The sequence below is a fragment of the Pleurodeles waltl genome, chromosome 5 (assembly GCF_031143425.1).
Source record: "Pleurodeles waltl isolate 20211129_DDA chromosome 5, aPleWal1.hap1.20221129, whole genome shotgun sequence".
Classification (NCBI taxonomy): Eukaryota; Metazoa; Chordata; class Amphibia; order Caudata; family Salamandridae; genus Pleurodeles; species Pleurodeles waltl.
This window is the reverse complement of record NC_090444.1, coordinates 693,028,820-693,052,567: the sequence shown is the minus strand read 5'-3', so window position 1 is coordinate 693,052,567 and position 23,748 is coordinate 693,028,820. Positions and strand designations below refer to the sequence as shown.

The 23,748-nt window shown below is 44.8% G+C and overlaps 1 protein-coding gene across 1 annotated transcript in view; it reads right to left on the bottom strand.

Annotated features, from left to right (window-relative positions):
• SLC22A16 (solute carrier family 22 member 16) overlaps positions 1-23,748 on the bottom strand; it is a 240,291-nt gene that overhangs the window by 21,515 nt on the left and 195,028 nt on the right. Inside the window, exon 6 of the mRNA XM_069234612.1 lies at positions 11,188-11,297. Coding sequence (XP_069090713.1) covers positions 11,188-11,297 — 110 coding nt within the window. The remainder of the gene's footprint in view (positions 1-11,187; positions 11,298-23,748) is intronic.

The following is a 23,748-nucleotide window of genomic DNA, read 5'->3' as shown; positions in this document are numbered from 1 at the left end:
GTCCACCACTACAGGGAACCCAGGCTAACCCACCACCCCAACAACAACAGGGACCTGGGGGCAGTGGGCACACCGTTCAGGGGACAGAGTCCCAGGAACACAGGGGAACTGGGAGGGCTGCTGTGCGACAGGGGGAGGACAGGCCCAGGGAACCCACTCTCCACAAGGCCCTCTCCAACATCATGGGAGCATACCATCATTCCCAGGAGACAATGGCAACGGTACTGGCCAAGTTTCAGGAGACCCAGCGCCTGCAGGAGGAACAGTATTTGAGCTTCAGGGAGAAACTCAGATCCATCAATTCCACCCTGGGCACCATCGTAGGGGTGCTGAAGGAAGTCCTCAACACCAGGAGGGACACTGGCACAATAAGGGGCCCCTGACACTAGCCTGGACGATGAACTGCCCACCACCTCCGCCGGCGCTAGTGGACAGGAGGCACCGCCACAGGACCACCACACCAGCACCCCACCCCATGCAGATGGAGAACCACCCCGCAAACGGTCCCTGAGATCCAGGACAAAGACAGAGAATGATGCCAAGACCCCCGCCAAGAAATGAGACCGCCCTGAATGTCATCCTTTTGTCCCACCTTGTCACCCTGTCCATCCATCAACTGCCCCAGCTCCACTTCCTATGCCCCTTTGGGCAATGCACCTGTAAGACTAATAGACTGGACTCTGCCACGGACATTCCTCCATCATCACCCCTCCCCATTTTACAGCACCCTCCAATTTTTGGGCACTTAAATAAACAGCCTTAAAGCACAAAACAATCTGGAGCCGTCTGTGATTTCGAAACAGTGTATTAGCAATTACAGTGACAAAATGCTCTTTCAATTGTAATGTCAACATACCTATGTCACACAGCTCTAGTCCTTGAGGAAACAAAGCAGATGTCACACAGTGGGACCCACATCTGTGAAATCGTAAGGGAAAGTGACAACTCAGTGACCATACACTGGGTGAAAAGGACAGACAGTAGAGAGGTAGTAGTGTTAAAGTACATTTAGTAGGCAGGCTTGTCTTCTTACCTGTGTCTCATTGGAAGTATTGCAGGATAACCGAGTTCCTGTTGTCGATGTCCTCTTCTTCTGCTTCCTCATCTTCACTGTCCACAGGCTCTGCAGCTGCCAAAACATCTCCATCTGGACCATCCTCCTTCAGAAAAGGTACCTGTCGTCGCAAAGCTAAGTTGTGAAGCATACAGCAGGCCACGATGATCTGGCACACCTTCTTTGGTGAGTAGAATAGGGAACCACCTGTCATATGGAAGCACCTGAACCTGGCCTTCAGGAGGCCGAAGGTCCTCTCTATAATCCTCCTAGTTCACCCATGGACCTCATTGTAGCGTTCCTCTGCCCTTGTCCTGGGATTCCTCACTGTGGTCAGTAGCCATGACAGGTTGGGGTAACCAGAGTCACCTGAAAAAGGCGAGGGACAACTGTTAGACGCACACTAACCTGTAGGGATATCCCCAGACCCAGACAACTATTCCCACTGACTTGCTTCCAGGTGCTCACCTAATAGCCACACACGGTGCCTCTGGAGTTGCCCCATCACATAAGGGATGTTGCTATTCCGCAGGATGTAAGCGTCATGCACTGAGCCAGGGAATTTGGCAGTCACATGGGAGATGTACTGGTCTGCCAAACACACCATCTGCACATTCATCGAATGATAACTCTTCCGGTTTCTGTACACCTGTTCAATCCTGCGGGGGGGACCAAGGCCACATGTGTCCCATCAATGGCACCTATGATGTTGGGGATATGTCCCAGGGCATAGAAGTCACCTTTCACTGTAGGCAAATCCTCCACCTGAGGGAAAACGATGTAGCTCCGCTAGTGTTTCAGCAGGGCAGACAACACTCTGGACAGCACATTGGAAAACATAGGCTGGGACATCCCTGACGCTATCGCCACTGTTGTTTGAAATGACCCACTTGCAAGGAAATGGAGTACTGACAGCACCTGCACTTGAGGGGGGATTCCTGTGGGATGGCGGATAGCTGACATCAGGTCTGGCTCCAACTGGGCACACAGTTCCAGGATTGTGGCACAATCAAGCCTGTAGGTGATGATTACATGTCTTTCTTCCATTGTCGACAGGTCCACCAGTGGTCTGTACATCGGAGGATGCCGCCATCTTCTCACATGTCCCAGCAGGCGGTGCCTATGAAGGACAACTGCGAGCAGAGTCAACCAACTCAGAGCTACGTACACACAGCTTACACATAACACGATTCATAATCCGAAATTTGCATGTATGAGTGTTGAGGCAAGACCTAGGTATGTGTGACGCAGTTAAAAATAAAGCCATGTGGGCCCCTGATATGGTGGCTGCCTGACCTGTAAAGTGGGACAATGGGATGCGAGGTAACTGCACTGGCGTTGTACACTGTCGCGGTAGGCGGTCAAAGACTGCGGCGCAAATCTGCATTGGTTAATATTGGACCCTATGGGTCCCAGGAGCCAATAACAATGTACGCCGGCCGTGACGGTACTCACCGCCGCGGACGTGACCGCCATTTTCTATCTGTTCAATCACTCGATACCTGATCTTCGACAGGAGAGGACCTACACTGCAAGTGCTGCTGTGACCTCAGTCTGGAAGAGACAATGGCTTGTGCGTCTGGGGAAAGGGCCCCTGCCTTCACATCGGAGGAGTTGGAGAAACTCGTGAATGGGGTCTTCCCCCAGTTCACGCTACTCTACGGTCCTCCAGACAAACAGGTAAGTACAGTGGGAGCATGCTGTATGGGCTATGCCTGTGTGGAGTGGGGTGGATGAAAGATGGGGGGGGGAGAATGAGGCGTGCATGAAACGATGGTGAGTGCATGTGCCACATGTCAAGGGTAGGGCTGCGGGCCAATGACTGTGACGGTGCAGTTGGTTATAACTTCTCTTTTTCCCCTGTACAATTCCTGTAGGTCAGCGCCCACCAGAAGAAGGATATTTGGCGTGCCATCGCCAAGGACGTCCGGACCCTGGGGGTCTATCACAGACGGAGCACCCACTGCCGTAAGAGATGGGAGGACATTCGCCGCTGGAGCAAGAAGACGGCGGAGGCCCAGCTGGGGATGGCCTCCCAACGTGGGAGGGGTGCCCGTCGCACCATGACCCCCCTGATGTTCAGGATCCTGGCGGTGGCGTACCCAGAGTTGGATGGGCGCTTGAGGGCATCACAGCAGCAACAAGGGGGTGAGTACACTCTCATTCTGCTGATTCAGCGCGCAGTGGAGGTGTCTGGGTGGGGGAGGTGGGCTGTGGGTTTCCCTAGGCCAGGGCGAGTGTGCTAGTTAGGTCCCCTTTTTCAGGCAGACCCTGTGGCACCCCACCCCACCTGTGTACAGTGGCAACTACACCTAGTCAGGCTCCTGTGACATCCATGTGTGCAGATGTCGGCCATAGCCTTGTAGGCCCTGTCCCAGGGATTGAATAGTGGACCCCAAGTGCGCGGCATAGTGCAGGGGGCTTCTGTGTCTGTCGTGTCCGCCAACGGTAGCGGTAATGCATGCACTCAACATGTCTTTCTTCTGTTGTCATCACCCTTTTTGTTGTCTCTCTGTTCTTGTGTGCATTAGCATCATCAGGCGGAGGAGCTGTGGCACAGGAGCAGGAGGGAGCTGCATCCCACATGGCTCTGGAGGGCAACACTACGGAGTCTGATTTCACCAGTGGGACGGAGGGTGAGGGGAGCTCCACGGCGGGGACAGGAGCTGACACCAGTGATATGGACTCGTCCTCTGATGGGAGCTCCCTTGTGGTGGCGGGCCCATCTGTGCCCCCCGCATCTACAGGTAAAGCCGCCACCCCCCCTACCAGCACCGCCCTCCCAGCAGCCCCTCAGCCTTTGCCCTGTGCCCGCTCACCCAGGAGGGTGGGCATCTCCTTCGCCCCAGGCACCTCAGCCCCTGCCCCAGTCACCCCTGCTGCCCTCAGTGAGGAGGCCATTGACCTCCTCAGGTCCCTCACTGTTGGGCAGTCTACCATTTTGAATGCCATCCACGGTGTACAAAGGCAGTTGCAACAAACAAATGCATTCCTGGAGGGCATTCATTCTGGTCAGGTGGCCCTTCTGCGAACTTTTCAGACTCTGGCCTCAGCACTGATGGCAGCCATTGTCCCTGTCTGTAGCCTCCCCCCTCAAACTTCCTCCACCCAGACCCACACCCCTGTACCTCAGCCTACCATGCACACACCTCAACACACAAAGGAAGCTCAGGCAAACATAAGCACCACACATCCCACAGGCACTCACGCAAACATCACACACATGCAGACATAGCAACATCCACTGCCTCCACTGTGTCCCCCTCCTCCTCGTCTCCCTCCTCCCTCCCAGTCTCGTCTCCACTCACACCTGCATGCACTACATCTACAGCCACTACTTCCATCACCAGCACACCCACCACCACACCCCGCTCACGTGCAGTCACCCCCCCACTACCATTCACACATCCCCTGTGTCCTCTCCCAGTGTGTCTGTGACGCCACCTCCCAAGGTACACAAACGCAGGCACACACCCACCCAACAGGCATCCACCTCACGACAACCTCCAGCACATGCATCTTCACCCAAAGTCACCAAACGTACACCTCCTACAACCACAACCTCTTCCTCCACTCCCAAACCCCCTACAGCTACCCATCCCAGTGTTCCCAAGAAACTTTTCCTGTCCACCCTTGACCTCTTTCCCACACCTCCCCCACCCCGTCAGTCTCCTAGGGCCAGACTCTCCAGGTCCCAACCTAGCACCTCAGCCACGACATCGGCGGGATCAGTGGTGCCAGTAGTCACCGGATTCTGGAGTGCACCAGGCAGCAGGGCAGCCAGTGTGGCAAGGAGCCACAGCATGGATAGTCCCCCACATGTCAAGCATCAAAAGTTGGCCAGTGCCCAGTGGGAGAGGGGGAAGACACCAGCCACCAAAGCCGCTCCCAGGGGTACAGGTGGGAGTGTGGAGTCAGCTGCGACACCTTCCAAGGTGGGGAAGGGGCACAAGAAACCCAGCATGTCTGGGAAGATCAGCACGGCGGAAAAGACCGCCATCAGCCCCGCTGCCCAGGAGGCGACCGCCATCAGCCTCGCTGCCCAGGAGGCGACCGCCATCAGCTCCGCTGGCCAGGAGGCAACTGCCATCAGCCCCGCTGCCCAGGAGGCGACCGCCATCAGGCCCGCTCCGCTGCCGAGGAGGCGACCGCCATCAGCCCCGCTCCGCTGCCCAGGAGGCAACCGCCATCAGCCCGCTCCGCTGCCCAGGAGGCGACCGCCATCAGCCCCGCTGGCCAGGAGGCGACCGCCATCAGCCCCGCTGCCCAGGAGGCGACCACCAGCACCAGCCCCGCTGGCCCAGACAGGACCGCCAGCAGCAGCCCCGCAGGCCCAGACAGGACCGGCAGAAGCAGCCCCGCAGGCCCAGACAGGACCGCCAGCAGCTGAGTCGCTGCCAAGGACACCGCCGCTACAAGCACCGCTGAACAGGACACCGCCGCCACAAGCACCGCTGCCAAGGACACCGCCGCCACAAGCATCGCTGAACAGGACACCGCCACCACAAGCACCGCTGCCAAGGACACCGCCGCCACAAGCACCCCTGAACAGGACACCGCCGCCATAAGCACCGCTGCCAAGGACACCGCTGCCACAAGCACAGCTGAACAGGACACCGCCGCAACAAGCACCGCTGGCCCATGAGCGCCAAGAGCACTGATGCTACTGAGTCCGCCACGAGCAGGATGAAGCACTCTGGGCACAAAGCCCCCTCCAGAACCAGTGGAGATTTACATCCACTACCTCAGTCCTTGGCAGGATGAAGCACTCTGGGCACAAAGCCCCCTCCAGAACCAGTGGAAAAAGGTATTCACTACCTCAGTCCTTGGCAGGATGAAGCACTCTGGGCACAAAGCCCCCTCCAGAAACAGTGGAGAAAGGCATCCACTACCTCAGTCCTTGGCAGGATGAAGCACTCTGGGCACAAAGCCCCCTCCAGAACCAGTGGAGATTTACATCCACTTCCTCAGTCCTTGGCAGGATGAAGCACTCTGGGCACAAAGCCCCCTCCAGAACCAGTGGAGAAAGGCATCCACTACCTCAGTCCTTGGCAGGATGAAGCACTCTGGACACAAAGCCCCCTCCTGAAGCAGCGGAGCCTGTTATCCAATTGTGACTTGTGAGACTGTGGCTTTGCACTCCCCAGGATTCAACAGTGGGCAAACCACCCACTGTAGAGACTTGTGAGACTGTGGCTTTGCACTCCCCAGGACTGAACAGTGGGCAAACCACCCACTGTAGAGACTTGTGAGACTGTGGCTTTGCACTCCCCAGGATTGAACAGTGGGCATGTGGCCCCCTCGTGGATTTGGCGTCGTGCACTCAACCGGCTGAGGTACCCCCCCTTTCCCTTCCCCCTGAGGTGCCTGTTTTATTTCTATCTGATGCCCCTGCAGTGTTCTCTCCGTCATGTTCGGGTACCTTGTGTGGGCCTCGACCATGCAGTGTGGGCCCAGTGTTCCACAGACTTAAATGGAGTAATATCTGGACTTCTATTCTTGGTGTATATATTTGTTTATAGTGTATATATATTTTTGCGTACTGGATTTTAATAGATTACAATGGTTACACTCATTTCATTTTGTCTTTGCATTCTTCCGGGGGGCTTTGGGGGGTGTAACTGGAAAGTATCAATATGTATTAGTGTGTGTGTTGTCGTGGGTGAGGGTGGGGGTGGGGGTGTTGCGTGTGTGTGTCCCTGTTTTTTCCCTCCCCCCTCCCCTGTGTCGTAGGTGCAGTACTCACCGTGGTCTTCGCCGCCGGCGTTCGTGCTCCTGGTAGAGGAGCAGGAAGATAAAGGCTGAAATGTGAAGCTCTGGTTCCATGGCGTCCTCGTTTCTCGTGGGGTGTGTAGAGGTGAGCGTTTTCCCTTCGAAGTCCAGGTTCCGCTGTGTTTTTGTTTGCGGTGAATCCGCCCCGGAAAAGGTGCCGGATTGGTAGGTTGTGATACTGTGGGCGGTACATTGTCCTCCGCCTTTCTGTTGGCGGTGACCGCTGAGCTGTTTGTTTGTACCGCCGTGGCGGTCGGAGTGTTAAAGTGACTGTCTTTGTTGGCGGTTTCCGCCACATCGTAATTCCATTTTTTTTTTCCGCTGGCCTGTTGGCAGTCTTACCGCCGCTTTAACACCGACCGCCAGGGTTGTAATGACCACCCAAGTGTCCCTCAGTGACCAACTTCCAAGGAGCCCCAGCAGCAACTGACTTTCTTGGAATGACACATCAGAACATAAAAGAACACATTCAAAACATAGCACTCCTAAGCAAAGCTCATGGTTACAGCAACCCCATTGTTACAACATTAATAGCCCATTGCATACAACATTCTTGCAGCTCCAAAGACACGCTGCCTCCGTGAAGTGCGTAATTTATATAAACAAATTAAATCAAGGGGCCACAGCTTTTCATAGTGACAGAAGGCTGGCGCCAAACGTCAGGGTTGCAAAATCCCGAGGCTGTCTAATTTTGATTCCACTGCATGTCTCTTTGTGATATTGTACTTTATTTCTTTAAAAGTCTGCAAAACAATATTTATGTTTGAATTGGCTGTATATACTGTGATGTTTGGAACAGTAATTCTGAATTTAAAACCCAACATTTCTTGTGATGAACTGTCTTTTACTGAATTAGTTGGAGCACCTTGGTTGATTACTTAGCATACAGCGAGTTTGAGTCTGTGTTTACTTTGAGGTTTGCAAACATCAGAGTATTTTCTGATGTTTGCACACAGCATAACTTGAGCCTGTTGTTTGACTGGCATAATACTCATACATTGTAGCATTGTGGCAGATGGTACCCTGAGTGAATGTGTTGTGACCTGCTATGGCTTTTTAATTCAATTGGAAATTCAAAAAGAAATGTTCAGTTTCTTAAAACTGTTCTTATAATTAGAATAATGTAAGTTATAAATCATTCACACGTCTTTACCTACCAAAATTTTAGTCTTGAATCCTTATCAAGAATTAGTTTTACTCCACAAGTGTTTATGTACTTCAAAATGGGACATTTTCCTCCTACAGTGGCACTACTTGGGAGACACTGGCCACCTTTTCACCAATAAACTCCCAAAGCAAGTTGGGGGTCACCGTTCAAAATTTCGGTCTTACATACTTATCTTGTTAGTTTTAGTCCACAAGTGTTTGTTTATGTACTTTAAAACTGGAACTATTTCCCAGTAATTTCTGTTTGCCCAGATTTCCTAGACTCAGGCCCTTATTATGACCCTGGTGGATGGCGGTATTTTGGAGAAGAGTACTGCCAACAGGCTGGCGGTACTGTTCCCCAAAATATGACATTGGCGGTTTGGCTCAAGCCAAACCGCCAATGTACCACACCATCCGCCAGGGTGGTAACAGCCGCCGGGCTGGAGACTTCAGTCTCCAGCCAGGCGGCCGTCACTGTCCCACCCATGGGATTATGACCCCGCCTATCGCCATGGTTTTAGTGGCTTCCTTACTGCCACAAAAACCATGGCGGTAGGCACTATCAGTGACAGGGAATCCCTTCCCTGTCACTGATAGGGGTCTTCCCCGCTCCCCTCCCAAAGTCCTCCCCCACCCTCCCACTCCAGACCCCCCATAAAATAGACGCACATTCACGCACCATCATACACATGCATACACACATTCATATCCACATTAATCCACGCATGCATACATTCATTCACACACACATCCACACACATATAATATATGCAACCACGCATTCACACAACACAAAATACACGCACACTCACAACCATGCATGCACATATGCATTCCAGACACCACACACCCGCATGCACGCACACACAAACACACAACGCCCCCCACCTCCTCCCTTGTCGGAGCACCCAACTTACCTGTAGTCAGAGGGTCCTCCGGCAGGAGACAGGACGGGGCGCTGCTGCCAGCAGCCGCGTCCGCCAGCAGAACACCATCAGGCTGTATCATGGGTCATGATACGGTCTGCGGCGATCTACTGGCATGGCGCTGCTGCTGGCAGCAGCGCCACCTTACCCCCATCCGCCGCCATGACCGCAGCCGGAATTCCGCCATCCTTCTGGTGGAATTCCGGCTACGGTCATAATATGGCGTATGGTAGGTAGCTGAGGCGATGGTGTTTTGGCAGCCGTCGCCACGGCGCTAGGCGGTCAATACTGACAATGTTATAATGAGGGCCTAATTTATTCTTATGGTTTCGTGGCTTCATCCAGAAAAAGGTTTGAACAGCAAGCTCATCCAGAGTTTATTTTCTATGTCCTCATCCTCAACCAGAAATGAGGTTTAGACAGCTTGCCCAATGATCATATCACAGAATTGCTACAGTGTTACAGCTCATGACTCAGCATTGCTCATTTGGAAATATGAGGGCAATGGCAAAAGGACACACCAGAGTGAATCCAACTACCACAGTTCTCAGCATTTGTACTCCCACCCACTGCCATCATGCAGAGGATAAGTGAAGCTTTCCTCTCCCACAATGTGGGATGCAGGTAGGCTCTCCCTAGGCGACGCTGATGTCATTGGCAAACTCGTCCATGGATGAAACACACAAAGCTGATAGGAGGAATGCTTACAATAGGTCAAACCACTGGCAATCATTATTTTGCACACCATGCCACGACGTTTGAGCCTATCCATATGCAAATCAGGCTTGAATCTGCTTTAATAGGAACCATCCAGCCCGAGCTGCCAGGCCAGGTCCTCCCAGAGCATGAACATAAGCAACCCAAGACGATTTTGCCCCCATTAGGGCTCATAAATAGGGTGTAGCTTGGTTCCAAAGGTATAGTGAACATGGAACCTAAATCTGAGCTTACCCTTGTCACTTAGGGCAGTACATCAAACACACAAAAGCTGAAGGGAGGAATGCTTGCAATAAGTCTAACCATTGGGAATCTCTCGAGTTAGCATTCCAACCCACTGTTCCTTTGCCCAGCATGCCATCTCAGTTTGGACCCATCCATATGCAGATCAGTCGCTGCCTTGTTCCATTTGCTGCAAAAGGAACAGTCCAGCCAGAACTGCCAGCCCAGTTTTCCCTGAACCAGAACACAACAACCCAAGACTGGAATGCAAGGAACCCAAGACTGGCTGTCTTAAAGTGGACAAAGGCAGGTTCTACAAATTGTCAACTTTATACTAACTTGTCCTCTCACATATGTGTCTTGATTAATTTGAACTTCCTAATTGCAAATGCTTTAATTTATTGATTATTAAATGATACTAATGTGATGATCTGGATTTGTAAACATTCTTTAACCATTTTAAGCCTTTTAATGAACCTTTATGGTTTGAAAATGTAACCACTTGCGGTCTTCCTTGTGCAGCCTAGTGTACTTCACATTATTTAAATGTATTGATTTGATGATTAGCCTTAGCTGTAGAATTCAGACAGCACTTTATTGGCCCCACATTTGCTTGTGAAAAAGCGCTACAACATGTGGCACACAAAGTGATGTCTTTTAAATTCAAGGTGGACCAGTTGATGGGCCTTCTTGCTGCCACAGCAAGATTCCAGATAACAACTGCCCATCCACTGTGTGCAGCACAGAAATAAAGCCTTGATATAAAACCTGTCCCTAAGGTAAAGAACTAGCAAAGAAGCGTGGAGTTGAATTCCGCCATACTAACCAAGATTCAAGGAAAATGGGCTTGAAATGCCTCCCCTTCCCAGTTCTTAGCCATCACCAGCATCAAATGCCAGAACACTCCACCTCTTCTACCATAAACTGCTCTATAATACATTAAAAACACAAACATTACAAAGGCAAATGCTGTTGCTTTCCAGTAGCAATTATCATGAAACCAGGTAGCGAATGAACTTCAAAACAAGAGAAGAGGAGATCATTTGGTACTCCTACGTCGGAGCTGCAGTCCATCACTTAAGTAAGAGATTCACATAGAACCCTTTTTATGTAGTAAAAAGATCACTGCAAGTTACCACAAAGAAACAAGGTACTCATTTTCTTCCACTTTGGATGTAAAAAGTTACCTTTCAATGACCTGTTTAACAATATTAGAAAGAAAAGTAAAAAGGCACATGATGTAAGTTCTGTCAGCAGTGTTTTACAAAGATGACCATATTTGCTTACATTATTTGGTCATTTTATATCACATTATATTTGTTTACTTGTCTATTTTGAAAAACATACCTTATAATCGTCGGGTACAGCTCTGCTGTATACAGGTAAATGAGTCCAAATGCAACACCTATTGCAAACTTTCCTGACATATTTGCTACAATACTCAAGGTAGTGTAGTCCTGTGAAAGCAAAAGCAAAAGGTCATGTGTTTTTAGTGTTTGTTGGAGCTTCACAGCATTGACTTGCAAGTAAAAATGCTAATAAAAAACACAGATAATTACTGGCCCACTTTAAACTGCAATGATTCAAGACAGTTGCGACAACAGTTCGATGAGCTTTTGGTTATGTCACCTTTCACAGTGAAACAAGCATTCTTTGCCTCCTCTGAGATGGCTGAACCTAGAGCACAATGGAAGGAATGTCTGTGAGATGAGGGGTATGTCCTGCTGTTGTAAGCAAGAGTGCAGGAATGCTCAGTTGGCCCAACAGGCCATCCTATGGCAGTACATTTCTTCTGGTTTGAAGTTGGTGAGACTTAAATATAGATCACTATCAACATAGCAGATTTTCTTGTTAGACTAATAGGTCACACTGCATTCATCCCTTGAATAACACGGTATCCATGGCAAAAGGAGTCTATTGACATGTGGAAGAATAGATCTGCTAGCGATTTATTACATGCCATGATTCTGAAAGATAGTTGGTTTAAATACTTTCTAATGGTTTATGCCTCTTTTGATGCAATGGAGCTGAGTGATCCAGCAATGCTGGATTTGGAAAACATTCTAAATTCCAGTGATTATTGTTCTGATCCGCAAAAAGCGGTTGTTTGAACCTGCAAATAATCTGCCAAGTTTCCTCTAACACAATAGGTAAAGTATTCCAAGAAATTAAATTTGGAGACACCTGCCTGTAAAGGCCCCCTCACAGAAAATCCAAAGTGATATCAACGCTGATTAGCAAAAAGAAAATAGTAAAATAAACTGTGCATTCCACTTCTTTCCATCATTATGAATAATGCCAATCTTCAAATTGTAAGTGAAATTTATTTAGCCTTTGTTAAAGCTGTTTTGAAAAAGCAAGCAAATCTTATTTAATGAAACAAGTTCAAATGTATTGAGTGATTAATCAAAAACATTCCAAAAACATAAGACATGAAAAACTGAAATCAAATTCAACACTGCATAAAAGTCATAATACACTTCTAAGTAGCAGGAAACATGCAAAAAGAGCTTGGCTAAGCTCTGCAAATAGCCTCAAAGAATGTAATCACTTGTGATAATTTTCAAAGCTTATTGCTTCTCATACAACAAATATCATTGCTAAAATAAAACATACAGTCAACCAGAAAACTCGAAATTATGATAAGAAATACATGAAATATTTAAAATTAAACATATTCAATAAACTTTATAGTAAATTATTATTATTTTTCAGTAAATAAAACAAAATCAAGAGCATATTTAGTGGACATCATATTCACCGACATGAACATTTACCACAGACAATAGGAGCAAGCTGACTTCAACGTAAGACAGACCACAACTACAATTGTACAATGTTGGATGTTCCACTAATGCAAATTAAAACATTGTTTCTTTCCATTAATCTTCTGCCAACGACCCACACGGATTTCCTATTAGAACCCCCCACTCACACTCTAAGAGTGATTTAGAATCTATATAGAATCTACAAACTCTGTGAACCATTATTTGCTCCATATATGTCTGCATTTTACATGCACGAATCTCTGTATTGAAAGGGGTTAGACACATTTCTTCCCTTGCACCAGTACTTTAAAAATATTTTTCAGTAATCTAGATGGCAAATTTAGAGTTCAGCAGGAGGATGTACCTATGCTCTGTGGAGCCTTTGCCCTTTTATGTTTACATGGAAAAAGTACTGTGTGCCCGAACTGGATGCAGCCTAGGCAGGGTGCTGACAGGTTTTGAGCAGCTATGGGGACATTCAACCTCGTGATTAGCTTATTCAAATAGAAATACTGGTAGTATCGAATAATGAATCTTTGAGAAGTAAGATGAGGCTGGGTAACAAATAATTGATAGGGAAAAAGTATTTGAATATTTAAGGATCATTTTCTCAATGTATGGGACTAGAATGACAATATCCAACAATTTGAAAATGTTTTCTGGCTGCACTCTAAACGTTTACAATAAATGTATTGGGTGTGTGGTTTCATCACCCCAGACTCAGTGGAATGCCAATTCTCTGTTATGTATGTCATATGGGGCATAGATTCGAGGAACTGGCACAGATGGGCACTTGCAAAATAAAAAAAATATACTAAAAGACTATTCTCTCTCTTCTTTGAATGACTACCCATTTTCCACCTGCATTCAGAAATGTAGATACAGTGGATATAGCACTGGGCACGTCCTATAGTATACTGGGTTCAAATTTGAACCAACCCAAATTCCGCCCTTTAAATGACTCAGGAAGGGGCTTATTAAGTAAGATGGACAACAATTTTCTCCCCTGGTTTAAACACATTAAAAGACTCTGCTGTTCCCTGCGTATGCCATAAATCTGGCACGCCTCAGATGGAATTTCTAAATCAGATGGTAAAAGCTGATGGTTAAAGTTTGGGACTGGGTGGAGACTTAACTTTGAAACTGTCTTCAGTGCCAAGAAGTCCTGAAAGTAAAGGCAATTCAGATAGTGTATGGTAGTGACTTTATCTGGATAAGGTATTTCCTTACCAAATGAGGCCTTTGTGGGTTTTCGACTGGATAAACGTCTGTTGAGAGAAGAAACTATTAAATGGGAGCAGGGGCGTAGCTTCAGGGGGTATTTTGGGTGTTACACCCCCCTAAAAATGTATTTTCTGATGAATAGCTAGGTATAGGTGCTGTCAATCTGGTATTGTGAGATTCACACATACACACAGATTCTCTTCTTTGAAAGTCCTCATAAATATTGGTTATTTTATAAAATATTGTGTTTTCTTTCTTAATACTCCTACCAATCGGCATTCCTTTCTCTTCCAACTGCCCCTTAAGACCCTCTCATGTACCCTGCGTGTTGAATAATGTATTAGGCCTTGGTCCTTCCTTCTAACGAGGATGATATAGAAACTAATGCACACTCTATCTTCAAGAGACTTTGTTCCCCGAAATTAACACGTTATTTTGCTTTGACAGAAGATAAGCCATCCATCTTTTTTTAAAACACTATTATTAGAAAGATTTAGAGGCAGTGAAATTCCGTCTTATAACAAAAAAACAGCAATATATTAGCAGCAGCAAAATAAATGCATTCTTCTTAGACCTCTTACTCGAAATCCAGGTATCTATTCCATCACGGTTAACTTTCATTGGCGTGTTTAGAGTGTATTTGGCCACCTTATATCTATGCAAATTTTAAATTGTTCTGCATACTTTTTTACTGTGTCTCACATATAGTGTGTATCACAGTATGCTGGCATTTTATAAACTTTAGTAACAAAACATTTTATTGGTATTAGGAAACACGCAACGTCACCTACATCCACTGGCTGGAGAGAGAATTACATAATTTTTGACTAAATACATAGAGTTAAAATTATATAATTTTGCATTAGCAATGCTAATAAATATTTTTAGAGAAATGATTTTCACTGGGGATGTCGATATTAGATGTGAATTTGTACATTGTGTAAATTTCGGGATTTGTTTATTGGACACATGCAAAATATATAACAATATACACCAACCTAGTCATATTTGGCACTTTTAAACAGATTTAGATATAAATTAGGTGAAATCAAAACTACTGTGCATCGACTTGGAAAGTTAAAATGTATACACTAATAGATTGGTAGAATGTATTGCACAATTGTAGGTGCTTAACTACTTTTAGTTGAAGCAAAGTTTGGTTTAAGTTGGTTCTCAAGGAGAGTACTTGTGCCCTCTGATGCTGTACTTGACTGTGATTATCGATTATGTCAGAAACATACTGAGTAGGCAGGAATGATATGTGCCAAAAAGGCCTCTGCCTTTAATATCTCAAAGTTATAATTGTGGTCAACAAACCATACTTAGTGTTTCTTTTAGTTTTTACTAACTCACAACGCTTATTATCACCCCTGGAGAGTTACAATGCAGTTCTAAATATTTAGTAAGGAGCACACAGTTGTTTTCAACCAAACAATAATAGAATACTGCTATTTAACCTATTAAGAATATTACAATATCTTTGCATTTGGGTGCAATGAGTGGAAAGATTGACCTACTTCAATAGCCTGTATTCATTGCTCTGGGTGCAAGTGAGTCAACAGGGCACTTTCAGACTTCTTTCTGATAACAAAAGGCAACCGGCAGGGATGACCCCTACCTTTGCTTTTATTTGCATTTGCGATTGAGCCACTGGCAGAGTGGATGAGAAGAGACATGTTAACTGAAGACTTCCAATGGTCAGATCAGCCAGAAGACCACACATGCAGACAATGTGCTCCTTCTCTTGTAAAATCTATAACTAACTGCACTTGCATAATGCAAAAGATGTGTCTATACGCAGATGCCACCAGTTTTACAGTAAAATGGAGTAAATCCCTATTAGGTCCTCTGGAGGAAATTATGATGTGGAAGCTGTGTCTCCATATACACACGGAATTTTAAGTACTTAAGAAATCACATTCCTGAATGCTCCCAACAAGCTTGGACCCCTAGTATTCGCAAATGGACTACCCTTCCTTTACCCAAAACAGTAAGGATAGCACTCTTCAAAATTATAGCCCTCCCCAAGTTCTTATACATTCTACAAAACCTTCCACACACTATTCCACAATCCTTCTTTGATAAATTTAAAGTCACCCTACAGATATACTTGTCAGTGGACAAATAACCATGGGTAGCATAGACCAAATGTACACAGGCCACATATGATAGAAGTATTAGTAAATTCTACTATTTTGCTACTCAATTCATAACCATTAATAACTGGATGTATGGGGACAGGGGCAACCCAGCATATAGACTAGAGTTGCAATTCTTCCAGGACACTAACCTATTACACCTTCTATACCACTCCACAATCCCCAAATACTTACCCGAGGTGACCAAGACGGTATGAACGGCATGGTGGCAAGCTTTAACTCACATCACTTTGTACGGAACGATCACACTGGAACCCCTCAATGGCAAGGTAATTGGCTCCCAATGGCCAAATGGAAATCAAATTTAAAGTTGGGACCAAATTTCTTTCTCTAGGCTAAACGATGACTGAGAGGCAGGTTATGTTAAGTCATTCTCTGACCTAAGTAATGATTCCACATGCACAAACACCTATTTTTCTGATTTCTGTAACACATTTAAATGCAAGACATATACTTCAACCCCTGAGACATAAATCAAAGAGTCCCCACCCCACATTTGAACCCTCAAGATTCCAAAATGCTACTAGAAGCATTAGGAAGAGGTGGGGTATCAAGGACATACCACTTACTGATAGTCAACACTCCAGACCCAACGGCACGATTAAGAATTTAATGGGAAACAAACCTTGATACAATTAACAATGACAAATGGAGAGAGGCAAAAATGGCGCCACGCATGATACCTATCTTTTCATGCTTGTTTCTCATTCAGTTCCACTACCTACGTAGAATTTATTACACCCCTGAGTGGCTATCCAGAATGAAATAAGGGACAACCCTAACTATTCTAGATGTCACCTCGAGAGAGGCATCCTGATAGATATGATGATATGGGATTGCCCCATTACAACACCATACAGGGCAAAAATTCAACAATGTCTTGCTAAGGTCTTTGGGCAAATATTGTACGTACCACCCAAAGTGGCCCTCTTGGGACTCTCATACAAACAGGGCGGCATCAGTGCAACACGTATGCTCAGAGTGAGGTGTTTAGTCACATAAAGGGGCACTGCAAGAAAATGGAAAGCACCTTCCCACGCTTAGGGAATGGAAACAAGGAATGGATCACTGTGTTAATTTGTAATACATGGTTTTCACAGCACAGGATGACATAGGAAATTTGAAAAGATTTGCAGAGAGTGTTTGGATGGAGCCTGTCTCTCACAGTGTAGCCACTGATATAAAACAACAACCGATTATTTTTTTACCGAGGCAAATGAGACATTATATAGAATGATGCTATTAAATCTGGGGCTAAAATATAAATAATTTTTGGAAGGACGTTCTAATGCAATTTGCCTTGCTGTATTGCCTGAACCATTTTTTATATCTATAAAACAAATACACAAGTTCTGAAAAAAAGAGGAAAGATTGGTTTATAAATCTGATAATGATATTTCATTTCTTACCAGTTAAAACACAGAGAGAATCTAAATTATGCACAGGTGAAGTGGTTTAACCGTGACACAAACACTGAGTGAACTATAAAACCTTTACATGGGAATTGTGATGTATTCCACTAAAGCACACTTGTACAAATTACATTTATGACCAATGACTTATTCAGCTGGCACAATTGCCTGGTCACAGAAAACCTGGTTGTCTTTCAAATAGTGTTCAAAGTAACATGTTTTCTTGGAAGAATATAAAAGGGCTTAAATGGTGCAAACAACACAGATGGGGAGGTGGTGGCAGGGGTTCAGCTTGATGACTCTTGCATTTCCATAAACACTGGCAGAGCTTTGAAAATATAAAGCAAATTTTCTCTATCCTGTTTCTACTGCGCATGGGCATTTTCCAAAGCAAGGGAAATCACTAATGCCTCAAGGGATCAAATGTGCCATGACAGAAATAGGTGTTTTTTTAAAGTGAATGTCTTACATTTGTACTTTCACAGGGCAAATTTAGGAGCAAAGGTTGGAACACACTAGTAGACCAAGTAAAGAACATTTATTTCTTAAACTGAAAAAGCATGTCCTCTATTCATGTCTACCCATGTACAAATAATGTGGGTCATTTAAGCTAGTTCTTGACTTAAATTGTATTGAGATTTGTGCGATTATATCCATTTACTGAAAATATAAACAATTTATGGGGTCAGAGGAGGGGAAGATTAAGGGTATTATTATTGTATGAAATAGTCTCAAAGAAATTATTGTCATTATTGTTCTGCTTCTCACAGTGAAGTGCTTTGAAGCTAAGGAGAAAATCTTGGGTCTAGAAAATGTTTTTTCAGACTGTACAGCACAATGCTAGCAACCTATTAGCCATCATCCAAGCTGAGTAAAGAGAATAGATGCCACAACTGTGAATACACTATTTTCCTCATGAGTTAGAGAAGCTAGAATGGAGAACAGATCTGCTGGAGCATTTCCATCCTTCGCGGGAATCAATGCTCGATGAGGTCAATGGATCTTTGGAACCATCTGTAGGTTGTGGTAGAACTAAATAACTATTTTCAATGCAAACCAATTCATTTATACAGTATGAACCATATGAATAACCCTGATGAAATTTGGGCTAACTTCCAAGGTCTTCAAAGCCTCCTAAAGGTACACCTAGCAGACCCTATCAAACGCCTTCGTGGCATCGATTGTTACTACCGTCAATGTATGTGAATAAATTGTAGCAAGATCAATGGCGCCTATTAGAAGTTGGGTAAGCTCATGAACCTGCTATTTTGGGACAAAGCCTTTCTGGTCAGGAAGAATAATCTGTGGCATTAGCTTGGAATCTTGGGATCTTTTGCTGATTTTAGAATTAGAACCAAATTGGCCTCATTCCACATATCCAGGATGGGGTCCTTCCCAAAGAAAACGGAATTAAACAGGTTCACTCTGTAATGACTGACTCCTTTACAAGTTCATAATGTTCAAAAAGGATAGCATCGGGACCAGTGGCTTTCCCATGCTTGGCCTTTTTTAGGTGTTACCTAACTTCCTCCTCAGTGATCTGTGCTGCTAAAAGATGTTTCCCTGCCTCTGTTAACACAGGCAAACATCTACCCCTCAGCCAGCCCCTTAATTTAGGAATATCTGGATTAGTCTCTTCCGTGTAAAAATACTTAAACAAATTAATTATACATTCCTCTATTTGCCCTGCTTTGTTGGAGGTGGTCCCATTGCTATTCACTATCAGTTCTCTAATATGATTCCTCAATCTGTCCGATTTAACCTTCCATGCTAACAGAACACTACACCTTTCTCCATATTCAAAAGTCTCAGACTATTAGCCTTCCACTTCTCCTGACATTTCAATTCTACCCTAACTTTATACCTCTCCTGTATCTCCTCAATTTTCTTTAGGTCTTGGCTCAGGTCTGTTCGAGTATTCTGCACTTTCGGACTGCACTCATGGGACCTAATCTTTCACTCAACAGAGTTCAAGTCCTCCAGATCCCTCTTGTTCTTAATTGAGGAGTGTTTACATACAATCCCACAAAGTAATGCCTTAAAGGTATCACAAACTATGTGTTTGAGGGGCGGATCCAGAATTAATTGTGAAACATCACTGGTCTCTTTATCCGGAACCTGTGCTATTTTTTCATCTTGAAGTAGGGCGTGGTTTATGGTCCATTTAGGAATCTCTCTCCACGCTGGAAGATCTACCTTTATTACTACAGCAGAATGATCAGAAAGATGGTTTGGCATATACCTAACCTCTTCCACCTTCTCTAAATGCTGTTGTTAACCAAGAGGCAGCCAAGTCTAAAATAATGCCTATACCTCTTACTATGAAATGTATATTCCCTCTGTTGGCCCATCAAGTTATGCCAGCCATCAGTGAGACCAAGGAACTGCATCATGTTTTTCAAGGCTGCCCTCGCCTTAGGCATGTTGACACTTTCTCTTTTGGTAGATCTCTCCAAGTTGGGATCTAACAGTGTATTAGAATCCCCCCCCAACTATTATCGGGAGCAAGGTCTCCATTAGTTTTCATTCTAAGGATGAGAAGGAGGTTGAATCATCGGAGTTAGGGCCATAAAAACTAGCGCAAACATGACAATAGTTACGCCATTTCAATCTCCCAATGACCCACCTATCCGAGGAGTCAGTCTTTCGATCTATTAGTTCCATCCCAGTACCTCTCCTTAAAATGAAAGCAACCCCTCTGGTGTGTTCTGCCTGACCCGAAAAGGCACACTGGTCACTCCAATTTTGTTTTGAAAATAGTGCTACTCTCAATTTCTTGTAGTTGTGTCTCTTGCATAATTAAAATGTGAACCCAATTGTCCTCCAAATACTGAAATACACATCTCCCTCCCTTTAGACTGAAGGCCATTAACATTCCATGTTAGCAACTTGATTGTCCTACCCATTCAAGCTTAGCTTTGATTCTTATCAGGGGAAATGATCAGTAGGACTTTTAGAATGGACATGACTGTGGGCAAATAAAAGAAGTGACTATGAGGACTATATTTTTTGTTTTATCTTTTTTCCCATGTGCTCCTCACTCAGCGCTCAATCCTGTACCCACCCATGGGGAACTCTATCGCAGTTTACTAGCATAATACTAATGCCCTTGAGCCCCATATCGGAGTGAATACCTTATGATAAAAAGAGTGCCCTTCTACACCCGACCCCTCCCACCTTAAAGAGTGACTATATATATATATATATATATATATGAGGAATGGCTCTCAATATCAGCCCTTCTTGATGGTCTCGATTAAGGCATCAACATCCTCCACTTTCTGGTAATGATACATCTGATTATACATTATGCTAAGCACTGCTGGGAATCTTAGTTGAACTTTAGCACCTAATTTCTGGAGTTCGTCTATCCTCGTGCCAAATTCACACTTTCGCTATTCTGTGGCTTTGCAGATGTCCGACCTTATAGTGAAGTTGACCCTGATACTCGTATAGGATTTATTCTTCAACACAAGCCCCATGATAAGCTCTTTTACTATATATGACAAGATTTATCAGGATTTTTCTTTTTTTGGGGGGGCTAAGATTCCTCCTGAAAGGATCTCTATGGATCTCTACCTCAAGGTTCACATCCAGCCAGTCCTTAAAGACGGTTTCTTTGAATAATGTAATAATGAAACTTTTCACATCACCTTTCACCACTGCCTCCGGAACATTCGGAATCCTAAGGTAGTTCCTCCTTGAAACTAATGTGGGAGGGCTGAAGATCAGAAGCAGAGCTACATGATGTATGGCAAATATCTTTGAAACTTTTATATTACACAGTTAAATCTGCCTCCCTAAAAAGACACCATTTCTATACTCTCCATAGGATTTACTGGACTCCTCAGAAGGTTGTGCAGTTCGCAAAGAACCAGGTACCATGCAGCAGAAGCTGCAGATGCTCTCAGGCTAATGACGAGCATATGTTTGTGTTCTGCCGTTCCCTCTTTTTTGTTTTGGGACACGGAGTACTATTATATCCAAGATCTCCACAATCAGAATCAAAGTAGGCCCTGTCCTCATTATGTTTGGTCTGGACATGTCATCAGACTGCCTCCTTGAGCTCCCGCACAAATGCTTGCTATTTTTCTTGATATTGTTTGCCAGAAGGGTTATTTATATAAACTGGTTAAGCCCTCACCCTCCTTTGTGTTGAACATGGGTGAAAGGAGTAGAACGCATGCCACGTAAATTGGATATTGAGGGCTCTGTAGCAGAAGGGCAGACAAGGTTTGGTCCTGTTCTACCACTTGGAAGGGGAAAAACCCTTAAGTTAAAGCATGGTCCAATGATTACATTACAGTGGCCAAAGTAGCTTGTGCCATAGCTACAGGGCGTATTCAGATTTGGCAAACCTATCCGCATGAGGCAAAGGGTGCTCCTTCCCCAGCGGTTTTCTGGTGTAAGCCTTAGCTTGGTGATGAGGACACACACAAAACAACTGTATGACCCATATGGCCATACAAGAAAAACTCCAGTCAGGAATAAGTTACAAGATTAAGCTCAAAGTCATGTAAGAAGTTCTCCAGATAAAGTTATAAAGATACAGCATCACCCAAGGGCTAACCTAGGCGACAAAGCTGGTTAAGGCAAAATAACATTAGGAGAACTAGACACTACAACAATCAAACAAAACATCAATAAGAGAACCTGGTGTACGGAAAACAAGCGGTGCTCAGTTCTAACAAGCATTAAGGCAATTTAACTCATCCAAGTACAGATCTCTGGGCAAGGGAAAAACCCTATGAATTAGTCAATCGGGGACAATATGTGCTGGGCGGAACACGTGCAGGCAAAACATAAAAAGCATAAAAAGGGCAAAAAGAAAAGGGAAATCCTGGACATCAAAATACTAACTAGAGTGGGCAAACGGGAAGCAATATTGGAAAGCTTTTTCACATCAGAAGCACAGCCAAGAGTCTTCTTCTTGGGGTTAAGGGAAAATCTCTACATCTCAGCAAGGCGTTTTAAAGGGGCAAGAGTGGAGAGGGCAATAACTTTCAGATTCCAAGGGGTTCAACAGGCAATGGCAGTGTGTAGGATAACAGGATTCTTCCTGGACCTCCAAGGAAATCTGACCAAAGTCCAGATGGGTAATGGCAATTTAAAGTTCATAGGCCAAGCTGATTTGTCAGCCAATCAAGTCCACTTGACGCTGTAGGGATAACATCCAAAAGAAATTGATCATGTGACTCCAACTTGAAACATGGGCTATGGTTCCCAAGCCATCCATGAGAAAAGAATCCATCTGTGTTCTCCCATGTGGGATTGCAAAAATCTATATTTTAACAGTCCACAGTCTTAGATGGTCCCTCCCCAAGGACATATTATTACAACTCTCAATGTGTAGAGCAACAGAAATCTATTACCAACTAGGTTTCTTCTAGGAACAATGTCTGAAAGAAAGGTATGTTAACAGAATGACTATACAATTCCTGCACAGTCATGAATATAGGGCCTAACAGGCCTCATCTAGGGAAATGCGAATGAACTAAAGCAGCACATTAGTACATTTAAATAAACACATTTTAATATGCAAATCTTCATTAATATTCATGTTACAGTAACTGAAAATGAAATAACTTTGAAAACACATTTCTATTAGTATGGTACAGAACTGCATTTCTCTATTTTTGCATATGAATTTAAAACACATAACATAATAAATCTAATATTGTTTCAAGGCAAACCATTAGTTTAGACTCTAAAATATAAGTTTTATACCACAAAGATTTAAACGTCTAGTCTACAATAAATGCATACAAACACAACTTCTCAGTGCATCATTCTACAGTTAAACCACAGCGTCTGTCATTAACATAATGCATAAAGTGTCACGCATAGATGATCACTGTGACATGAGGGACAACACTAAGATTTCAGCTACATAAGTCCCTCCTCTGATGTAGTCTTTAGACATCACATAATACTCCAACTCTCATTTTCAATGAGGCAGCTCAAAACATCAAAGGCTGTTCTAGGCAAGGTCTTCTGGATTCCTCTAACTGCTTGATGTTACTGTAATATATGCTTCCCTCCTAGTCTCCATCTCAATCTCGTCCTTTCTCTGCTTACTCTTGGTTCTTTTCTCTTTCATTTTCTTGAACAATTTGTAAAGGCCAACTGCAACTACAAAGCTATTATCAACAAGGGTCTTAAAATGGTTCCAACAATGTATTTCCCTTTATTATCAAACCACTGTCCAATTGCTGAAAAACCATTACCTACTTCTTCCCATGCACCTATCACTGTTTCACTCTTTCCGATCCTGCCTCAAGTTTGGCATGTTTGCAATGTACTTCCTTATTTCATTCCTATTATCAGGTATATAAGTACAGCACT